Here is an 11,897-nt window from a genome sequence, read left to right on the forward strand (position 1 = left end):
TAACCTGGATTAAAGAGATGAACCTGTCAAATGTGATCTTCGAACTTGATGCAAAGATAGTTGTGGATGCTATCAAATCTATCGATGATGATGCTACGGAGTTTGGATCTCTTGTGCACCAATGCAGGAGTCTATTGAATCAAGGAACCTCATTCTCGGTTCAGTTTGTTTATAGACAAGCAAATGTTGCAGCAGATGCTCTTGCAAAAGCTGCTCATTTTTATGCTAGTCCTTCTGTTTATTTTGAAACACTGCCTTGCTTGATTGAACATTTAGATGATTGTTGTAACTCGTTGCATGATTAATGAAATTTCTTTTCAAAAAAAAAACATTGTTAAATTCATTTTAATGTTTTTCAGTGCTGGCCTCATGGTATCCGCTCAAGTATCCACATATCGCAATCGATGCATTGTCATCGGCGCGTATTCTTTATTTTGACTAGTGGCCAAGTGTACACGCAATGCGTATGTGAATCTTTTTTAAATCAAATTGAGGTTGGCAGGTTCTTATTACTAACCGCAACACGCGGGCTGTTATATTTTCACATGGATCCTCCATTTGGAATATAGGGCAAATTGATGGATTTTTTGAACATTTTATTTTACAAACTCATGGGTAAGTGACAATTTCTAAATTTGGGCCAAGGACTATGAAATAAATGGACGTCAAATTTTTAGGTATGGGCGTGTGGCTGAGCCCACCATAAATGGGCCACCGTCATCTAATTTCTTCTAATTGAAAGTTTTGTTATTTTTTAGCATCTATTTCTTTATAAGAAAATCATAGAAAGGTTGATGGCCACCGATCGAAATACATGTTTGTCTAGTGTGGATACCAAATATTTTGCACTTATTGATATTTAAGGAATTTTGATAAATACAATTCTTAAACATTGATGTAAAGTTGATGACAGAGGATGATATTCACTAGTTCCACCAAATGAATTTGAGGTCATTGGAAGAGGTAAGTGAGCTTTTCGTTTTAAAATAATATGTACGCGTTTTAAAACGATCGAACATAATATGCTTTGTTTGTTATTTGATCATTTCGTTCCATTTTGTCTGGTTAAGTTTTACTCAATATCCGAGTTTAAAGCACCGTTATCATTCAAATTTGAAGTGATAAAAGAATTTTGAAAATATGAGCATTTATTATATGACATGCCCTGACACGATAGGTTATAATAACCGTTACATGACATCATCTTTTACATGATTTACATATGGAAGAATATATATATATATATATATATTGTGTGTGTGTGTGTCGGGCTATGGACGTGACACAAGGTATTTGAATTGGTGGAATATTTGAGTATTTGACCAATTATCATAGATTTGTTTATCACAACTAACACTTTCTCGAGCGAACCGATCACACATTGTTTTCTTAATGACATTCACTTGGTCAGCGTGGTTTGCAGGCTGTTGTATTAGCATGAGGAGGGTTTACCCATTACCCACCAAAAAATATCGACTTCGAATTCCATTGTCTTAAAAAATAAAAATCAATGATAATTGATATATCTTCCTAAATCCCCCATGGGATCTGACCATTTTAGTCTCTTTTGAATTTTTAACATGTTTTGTTTGAGAGAAAGAATCATGTTCGTTTTATTTTTGAATCTAGACATGAGCTAAATTCTTTGGGTGTTAAGGTTCGAGACTCTTATGTTTAGTGGGTCTCTATTAACTTTTAGTCAATTAATATGAGTTTTTGTTTTTTGCTTTTTTTTTGTTATTTTCATGCATTAGAGAAGTAGCTAACCTTTGATGCCATTTTATTTTGTTGATTTTAGATCGAGAGATTATTATCGACGAGTGAACGAATCAATAGAACCGTGGGTGTGATGAGTATTGTGGATCACACACATTGTTGCATATATAGATCTTGATTGATTGAAGGATTATGAAATTCTTGCTAATATTTTGTGGGTTTAAAATTGACAGGTTTTCGAAGAGATTTGATCACCCTAGGTTTCAAATTAGACATCAAAATACCACGATAATATATTTGGTAATTTGAGAATTTCTGCCACCTTATTGAATTATCGTTCTAATTAAATTCATAATGAACCATGATTTATATGGTAGATGCTACCCATATCGACTATGATGAATGGATGAGTGACTATAATTCATCAATCAATATAGTACTTGTCATTTGATGAGTGAATGAGGACACTACTTATATGAGTAACATCTACCAACCTTGATTTATAATCGATAGGGGAGGGTGACTCAATGACACCTTCCTTTAAATCAATTGGTAGTCAATATTTTGAAAGTTCCAAAAGGAATTTATTTCATTATACGACTTCATTTCAATTCATTGATCTTTAAATCATTTATTTTGATTATCTTAAGTTAGAACTATTTGCATGAAATCTTGCAATTCCGAAATCCCCTGTGGGTACGACAACCTGACTCTCAAATCTATACTAAAACTTGACATTCATGCATTTGCAGAGTATTCTGTTCGTTAATTGATTTTTTCGATAGAATCGTAGCATAACTCAGATAAATTTTTTTGGGGAAAATGTTAACGTAACGTTAGGTACTTAATATGTGAGTTAGTTGATAGTAGTAGTTAAAATAGTTGAATGTAAATAGGAGGACTAAGAAATAAAAGTCATGCATATGATTGTATTCAAACTCTATTCTAGTTGAATAGTATTCTCTCATTCTTACTTCATTTCTATCTTCTTCTTGATCTAATTTCTTGGGAGACCAGTGGTCTCGCATTCACAACTGTAACATAAGTTGAAGAATCTGAAAGGATTAACTCCATGCCTAAATGAATTTTTTTAAAAATTTCATGATTTTATTTTTCAGAATTCATAATCCCGAATTTTTTTTGAAGTGCAAGAAGTCACAGACAATTAAAATAATAATGGATCAGCTTTTCAAGTGATTAATAAGATACAGGGTGCCCCCTAGTAATTTCGCAAAAGGCGTGTGCCCGCTTTTACTTTTATGTCCATTTGGGGGAGAAACAAAAGTTGGTAGCCAAAGTGAAAGCGTGAAATAATTGAGGCACCAATTTTTGCTAAAGTGCTCAGTCACGGTGCAAAATATTGAAAAAGCAACAATTTCTATTGGCCCAATGTATTTAAAGAACGGCTTCGTCTTTCAATAATGTTTTGTGCTTTAATTAGCTTCTCAAAAGGAATGAAACACAATAAAAAATGTGAATCATAATTCAAAACAAAATAATAATTTACAATCTACCTTTACAAAATCAGAGAAAGCTGGATCAATAATTTATGCAGTGAAAAGGCTTGTGTTTGTTTGTTTTTTTTTTGGTAGCTTTTGATTTATCATAAAGCGGGCTAGATATAGCAGTAGTTCCGAATCTATCAAAGCCGACACTTCTAAAATATGTCACGCGATGCTTATGTAACGTAACAATTTATAGATTGTAAAATAAATTGATTTTTTTTAATGATTGTGCATACTGATTTACACTTAATTCACATCAAACATTGTCTCTACTAGTTCAAATATGATCGATCAAGTTACAAATAATGCATCTTATTTTATCAAAAGAAAGATATATGGTTTTAATTTTGATTTTAAGTGAAAGTTTAACACCCAAAGTGTTCAAGCTCCTAGAAATTTCATGGTTCCTTAGTGTTTATTTAATTACAAGTCTTTCTTTGAATTTGATGTACCTTGGGTCGAGAAGTCCAAAGGTGTAAAAAGAGGCAAACGACCGACTTTTAATTGTTAAAATTAAAACCTAACGAGTTTTAGGCAACGCAAGTCTAATTGTTCACGCCATCTTTGAATTGGGATTTTTTGTTTCTTTCGTGACTTTATCAAAGTTTTCCATTTAAACGGTTACACATATACAATATGCATAGTAATGCGCTTGTCACACGAAGTATACATACGTAACACTTTTTTTGGTCCAATATTTTTACCTTTTTTTTTTTTGACCCACTAGTTTGTTAATGTTTTTATTTCTGCATATTATCTTTTCATATTCGACTATTTTGATCTATGATCTCTCGAAATTGCCAATTTTCTCAAGAAAATAATGTCGAGGCGATGACTGAAGCTGTTGTACCTACAAATATGAGGATTTTTTTATTTTTTTGGTCCGATAACTTGTATTTTCCAGTTTATATCTATCAACTTTTCAGTTTTTGGTATTGGTACAATAACCGCTAAATTTTGGATATTTTGGTTCATCTAACATTAGAATGTTCACTTCTTTGTGAAAAAACATTTATTAGATGGTGACTAAAGCTAAAGTTACTTAAAAAAAAATTGTGGATTTCTTGATGTTGAAGGGAAACTAATTTATTTGAAAGCAACTAAACAAAAAAAGTAGAACAATCAAACAAACTTTACAAGTTTTATGTATTCTATCATAATCATTCAATGATTGTGATTCCAAAATATGCATTAACAATCATGTAAGCTGTGTTTCTTGGTGAAAATTGAACATTTCAATTGTAGATGGACAAAAATAGTTGAAATTAAAAAATTATTGTACTAAGAACAAAAATTGGAAATTTGGTGGATCAAAACGGAAAAAATGACAAATATTGGAGCAAAAAATATATTTTCCCTATTAATGGCATCGTAGTTGGCAAAAAAAGAAAATAAATGCCTAATTGTTTAGTCACATCAGCTTCGGGCACCGTCTCGTCAACATTTTCCGGCAGAAATTGGCAACTCTACAGGAGAATGGACCAAAATTGTCGAATATTGAAAAGATAATGTACCAAAATAAAAATTGACAAATTAGTGGACGAAAAACCAAAAACGATAAAGATACTGGACCAAAAAAAATATTTTCCCTATAACAATTTATATTTAGTGATTGTGTATAAATATCTAAAGGTTGTACAATTAAAATTGGATGTCATAACTATGAGCGTGTAGTAACACCAGTCACACCATAAGGGGATATAAAATAAAAGAATGGATCTCTAAACAAATTAAATAAAAGAATGAAAATTTTGTATTTTGAGTGTGTTTGTATGCCTTTACCATTTTGATCATACGTTATCAACTTTCAAGTTTAGTTATATATTTTTTGATTTTCAGTAATTTTAATTTTTTTTATCGAAATCGTTGATACGACACTACACATAATAGCATCTCATCCGAAAAGCTTAAAATTTTAAAAGCAGAATTGATAATACAATAAACTATACACGGCACAAAGAATTCACCCAACTGTCACGCCTTACCTACAATGAAGGTATGATATATTGTTAGTTATAAAAACTAAAACGTATTGTTGATATTTAATGTAGAGGGAACATAGCTGAAAATTTAAATCTTTGTTTAATCCCGTAATTTGGATTATAAATGATGAGACAATAAATTAAAAAATAATAATAAAATAGGCACTTTTTAAATTCTAATTATCGCAAAAATGATCCAAAAAACAAAATAATACAAAGACGTTAAATCCGTTTGCGGTAAACAAATAGCCATATTTATCCCCTGTTTTTAGATATAAAACTAAGTCAAAAACTTGTGTGAGACGGTCTCACGGGTCGTATTTTGTGAGACATATCTTTTATTTGGGTCATCCGTGAAAAAGTATTACTTTTTATGCTAAGAGTATTAATTTTTATTGTGAATATCTGTAGGATCAACCAGTCTCATAAATAAAGATTCGTGAGCATCTCACAAAAGACCACTTCGAAACTAATTCAATATTCAAACAAAGAGAACGAGCAACCGGTATTCTTTTAATTTTGCGATTATTTAAAAAAAAAAAAAAAGGTTTCCAAATTTTACTTGGTCAAAACAAGGTACAACGCTTTCTACACAAGGCACAGTCACTCAAAGCAGGGTAATTTCCCGAAAACGCGTGTTTGGCGCATATAAAATCTAATTTTCAAATCTAAGCTTGCTGCTATCGGGCTTGTCTCTGGCGCATTATCCCCTCCTTCTGTTTCCCAAGATTCACACGCATCCATCCAATACACGTAACACACACATATGACATACATACATAATAGCCGTTGTATTGCTTCAAGTGAGAGAAAAGGCGAGAAATAGAGAACAGAAAGATAAGGGGTGTTTATAGGTAATGACGCCGTCGTGGATTCCTTTTGCGGTGGCGGTGACGGTGGTTGTGTTGGCGGCGGCGGCGGTGGTTGGTGAAGGGAAGGGTTTGACGTTGACTCTTGAGAGGGCGAATCACCAGGGAATTGAGCTGAGTCAACTCAGAAACCGTGACAGGTTTAGACACGGCAGATTCTTGCAGCAACAGCCTCTTGGTGTCGTTGATTTCCCTGTCGAAGGAACCTATGACCCTTATCTTGTGGGGTATGTACCTATATTCTCGCCTTTTTCTTTCTTTTGAAATGCGTATATGTGTTTCCTTTTCCTCTTCTAAATTTTGATATTCGTTTTTATGTATTGTGTAGAAGTTCTGATTTTTTTTATTGATGGGTTTTGATTCTTGCTAACGAAAAAGAATACGTATTATTTAATTCAGTTTAGTTGATATGGCGATCGTTTAAATAACCTTGAAAAAGGAAATGATATTGGGCTGTCATTGTAATTTGATAAATACAAGAATTTCTTCGATTATGGTTCTGTTCAATTCTTGATAATTCTCTTTGGCCTTTTCTTTATATATCTCTTTGGTGATACATCAGGAATTTGATTTAGAGCAAAAATTAATGATTCAAGAACTTATCAAGCTGGTGAATCTTGATTTTTAGGTTGTACTTTACTAGAGTTAAATTGGGTACTCCTCCAAAAGAATTCTATGTACAGATAGATACTGGAAGTGATGTGCTATGGGTCAGTTGCAATCCCTGTGCTGGCTGCCCAACATCAAGTGGACTACAAGTAAATTCTTCCTACATTTATGCAGATCTTCGTTTTTTTCATCTTTAAATTTACATTTCTTTGTTTTGTTTTTTTAGATGTAGAAATAGTGAATGATTTTATTTAATTCTGATGCTTCTCTTTTTAACAGATTCAGCTAGAGTTTTTCGATCCTTCCATCTCACAAACAGCTTCGCCAGTCTCATGTTCAGATCAAAGATGTGCTTTAGGAGCACAGTCTTCTGATTCCGGGTGTTCAGGTAAAAACCAATGCGGATACACATTCCAGTATGGTGATGGCAGTGGCACATCAGGATATTATGTGTTAGATTCAATATATTTGGACACAGTTGTTGGAGATTCTTTGACGTCGAATTCTTCAGCAGCAGTTGTTTTTGGGTGAGTTCTCTTTTATCTATATTAAACCATTCTTGGTGCATATGGTTACTTATGGTTGACATGGTTTCTTTTGTTTCTAATCAGCTGTAGCACATCACAGACCGGGGATCTTACAAAGCCAGATAGGGCAGTTGATGGTATATTTGGTTTCGGACAAAATGGCTTATCCGTAATCTCTCAACTTTCATCACAGGGAATCACCCCAAATTCATTTTCCCATTGCCTAAAAGGAGAAAATGGTGGGGGTGGTATTTTGGTGCTTGGGCAGATTGTGGAGCCAAATCTTGTTTACACTCCTCTAGTTCCATCACAGTTAGTATTTTCCTGCTCATAAATTATTAAGAGTCTTCTTTTTGGTACTTTTCCTGCTCATAAATTATGAAGAGTCTTCTTTATTTTCCAATATGTCACTTAAAGAAGCATTATGCAACAGGATTATACATATTTAATTTTACTGTTAAATTGATGTGCATTTATATAACTATCATTTGTGGCTGTTACCCAGAATCTTTAGCTTACTTTTTTAATTCTTTTGGCAATTGCAGTATCAGTCATTGTGATTTATGTTCGAAGAGTTAGCTTCTTTATTTCATAGTCTCAAAATGTTAATTTTTGTTACCTTCCGATAGCATATAGGTACTTATACTGAAAGAGCTTAAGCGAAAGGAATTTAGGTCAAAAATTGAAATGACTGAATCCTGGAATCATGTTTATTTATAACAGAGTCATATTACTTTTTTAAATCATTTTTTTGGTTTGGATGTACCGAAATATCTTGTTTTGCGAAGGCAGGTTATTATTTGAGAGCAATCAAGTTCTCAACTCTCAAGGTTTTTGTGGCTCTAAATTTCAGGCCCCATTACAATGTAAATCTACAAAGCATTTCAGTAAATGGGCAAACTTTACCCATCGATCCATCTGTTTTTGCATCATCAACCAACCGAGGAACAATAATTGATTCAGGAACAACGCTGGCATATCTTGCAAAAGAAGCTTATGACCCTTTTGTTACCGCGGTAAGTTTCTGCTTTCAGAATCCACTTTTTTTAATTATTATTTTAAAAAATCTATAAGCTGTGATGTCCAAAATGTGGCATATTTTTCCTTGGCAGATTACACAGACTGTTTCGCAATCCGTCCGCCCTCTTGTTTCAAAGGGAACCCAATGCTATCTAACTACCTCCAGGTTTTTCTCTCACGTGAAAAACCATTTGCAGCATATAAATCTCACATGAAAAATCCTTGCTTGTCTGTGTTGTCATATAGTCTTGACTATTTTTTTTTATTTTCCAGTATCTCAGATATTTTCCCTCTAGTTAGTTTAAACTTTGCTGGTGGTGCCTCGATGATGCTAAGGCCTCAAGATTACCTCTTGCCGCAGAACACTGTTGTGAGTCAACATTGCATGCTCCTACAAACCTTGTGCACCCTAGTTACACGCTCAAATAAGAACCTGAGTTTCTTGATTGTTAATGAAATGTTGTTACGTTTGATTCTTGTTTGTTCAGGGTGGTGCAGCAGTGTGGTGCATCGGCATTCAGAAATTTCAGGGTGAAGGAATGACAATTTTAGGAGGTATGAAGCATACATATATTATAATGCATCTTGAACGATTATTTTAGTACCCATGCACTCTATAGAACTACACAATTGTTGCATTACTAAAAAATGTGCTTTTTTATTTATCAAAAGTCGTATATTAGTTTTTGAATCATGTATATAGCAGGTAACTGCCACATTTCATCGTTGCACCACAACCATTCAAGCAATAATCGCATGCTTGCCTACTTATCGTTCAAAATATGATAATGATGTATTCAGATTATATGAATTTCTTGGTCCCATGTGCAGATTTGGTCCTGAAAGACAAGATTGTTGTATATGATTTGGCTGAACAAAGGATTGGATGGGCAAATTATGACTGTAAGTTCTTTCAGTTCTAAAATTTTGAACCTATTTCTTTAGCATTAAAGCTCATTTTAAACAAACTTCACGTCTTATAACAGGTTCGTCTTCTGTAAATGTCACCACCGCAGGCAGTACTGGTAAAACTGAATTTTTCAATGCGGGACAGTTTAACGACAATAATTCTGCATACATCGAAGCTTATAAGATGATACCGAGTACCATAATAACTTTACTGTTGCATGTTGCATTCTTCGGTGTTTTACCATTTTTATGAGATTGGATAAGTGATTCTTACGGTCTCCAACTCTATTTTGTTCGACTTTCTTTACATAATTCCCTGCTATTACAAATTTACGGCATCAGGTAGATGTATATTTAATGTGCAGTAGATTGAAGATTTGTTCCACTGGCTTTAGTCCTCGTAGGATTATTATACAGGCTGTTGTACAGAAGATTCATACAGGAATACTATACATTTCTTTATAAAAGAGTTGTACTGTATATTTGTATTTAAGGAAAGAATATGATCTCGCAATAATACATCCTCGTGAAATTATATTTGATTTGTTATACTCTTATATATGTAGCAATGATTGTTAGTTTGCCTTTATCCATTGAGATTCTGTAACATTTTGGTGAATTTTCTTCAATTTGTTTAATTAGTTCTTGGAACTTTTTAAAATTTCACGTTGAACGGGATAAATAAACTTTTATACAATTGACATGGATATAATTTACATCACCAAAAAGGAGGCCATCAGACCAAGTTATTAACTTATTATAGATAATAAGGCATGTAATCACTTTTCTATATATATATATATAGATATAATTTACATCACCAAAAAGGAGGCCATCAGACCAAGTTATTAACTTATTATAGATAATAAGGCATGTAATCACTTTTCTATATATATATATATAGATATAATTTACATCACCAAAAAGGAGGCCATCAGACCAAGTTATTAACTTATTATAGATAATAAGGCATGTAATCACTTTTCTATATATATATATATAGATATAATTTACATCACCAAAAAGGAGGCCATCAGACCAAGTTATTAACTTATTATAGATAATAAGGCATGTAATCACTTTTCTATATATATATATATAGATATAATTTACATCACCAAAAAGGAGGCCATCAGACCAAGTTATTAACTTATTATAGATNAATTTTATTTTTAATTTGAGTAAATTAACATTCATGAATAATGTAAATAATAAAAATAATTAATAAATATCTATTTGTTTGTTTGTTTTTTCCATATATTAATTAATAAATTCTAAATTAAATTGAAAAAAAAATTGAAATTTAGTATATTTTTTGAAATGAAATTTACATTCTATTTTTAAAAAATTTAAAATAGTAATAATATTAACAATAAATAAATATTTTTTCCCGTCTATTAATGACTTGTAAAATAAATTAAAGAAAAATAAAATTTAACCACAATTTTTTGGAATGAAATTTAAATTTAGCTTTTATTTTTTGAAATGAAATTTACATTGTATTTTTTTTAAAAAAAAAACTATATCTATAATGAAATTTAAAATAATAATAATAATAAACACATATTTTATTGTTAGTTTTTCCCAATTAATATCTGAAAAATATGTTTATTAATATTATTTAACGAAGATAAGGACATATATGTAAATTCACACAATTGTATTAGAGTTTTCAAATTTATTAGTCGTGTATTATTTACGTTATTAATGGATGTTAATTTACTCAAGTTAAAAATAAAAATTAGCCCATGAAAAACTCTAATGAGAATGTTTCACGGGTCATCAGCTTGACGCACGATAACTTCCCAGGAGTTCACCCATCATGCATGCTTAAAACAACAAATTTGAATGATAGTAAAAGATTAATCTTTTAGTTCAAACATTTCTTGATCTTTATGTTAAAAGTTATATTTATTAATCAAGACACGACTTTTATTTCTTACAATTGTGATCTACCGTGCAAAGCTCTATACTAAACTAATGGTGAACATAATGAGGATTGCACTGACGTGAGTGTCAATAGGCCAAACAGTAAAACCATATGTGTGAAAAACATAAATAATAACACTTCAAAAGAAGCAAAACGAGTTTAAACTGATTTTATGTGTAATAATTACTCTTATATATATATCAAAGTGATAGAAAAAATAAGGAATACGAATGAGTTTGAATTGTGAATTTACATGTATGTCCTTAAGCTCATTAAATAATATTCATTAATATATGTCCTTTTGTTTTTTTGTTTATCATTTATTAATTCATTAATAGAATCTAAAATTAAAGAAAAATAAAATTTAACCTTCATTTTTTAGTGAAATTTACATTCAAATAGAAAAAATAATGAAATTTACATTTAATTTCATTTTTAAAAAATATATGAGTTTGAAATGTGAAATTACTATTATTACTATATGATTTTGATTTGTGAATTGACATGTATATTTTTATTATCATCAAATAATATTCATTAATATTGTCACTTTGTTTTATTGTTTTTCATATATTAATTCATTAATGAAATCTAAAATTAAATAAAAATAAAATTTAACCTTCATTTTGAAGTATTTTGAATTGTGAATTAACATGTATGTCCTTATTATCATCAAATAATATTTATTAATATATGTCACTTTTGTTTTTTTGTTTATCATTTATTAATTCATTAATGAAATCTAAAATTAAATAAAATAAAATTTAACCTTCATTTTTTGGAGTAAAATTTATATTCAAATAGAAAAATAATGAAAATTACATTTCATT

The 11,897-nt window shown here is 31.0% G+C and overlaps 1 protein-coding gene across 1 annotated transcript; it reads left to right on the forward strand.

Moving 5' to 3' along the window:
- The first annotated feature begins 5,945 nt into the window (after nucleotides 1-5,945).
- On the forward strand, nucleotides 5,946-9,679 carry LOC140973146 (aspartic proteinase 36-like). Its single transcript, XM_073435744.1, has 10 exons — nucleotides 5,946-6,299; nucleotides 6,701-6,830; nucleotides 6,961-7,208; nucleotides 7,293-7,520; nucleotides 8,062-8,224; nucleotides 8,321-8,394; nucleotides 8,502-8,598; nucleotides 8,717-8,783; nucleotides 9,060-9,131; nucleotides 9,215-9,679. Exons 1-10 carry the CDS (start codon nucleotides 6,061-6,063, stop codon nucleotides 9,388-9,390), a joined length of 1,494 nt encoding a protein of 497 aa, XP_073291845.1. The 5' UTR covers nucleotides 5,946-6,060; the 3' UTR covers nucleotides 9,391-9,679.
- Nucleotides 9,680-11,897: the final 2,218 nt, after the last annotated feature.

Source organism: Primulina huaijiensis, chromosome 3 (assembly GCF_012295235.1).
Source record: "Primulina huaijiensis isolate GDHJ02 chromosome 3, ASM1229523v2, whole genome shotgun sequence".
NCBI classification, from domain to species: Eukaryota; Viridiplantae; Streptophyta; class Magnoliopsida; order Lamiales; family Gesneriaceae; genus Primulina; species Primulina huaijiensis.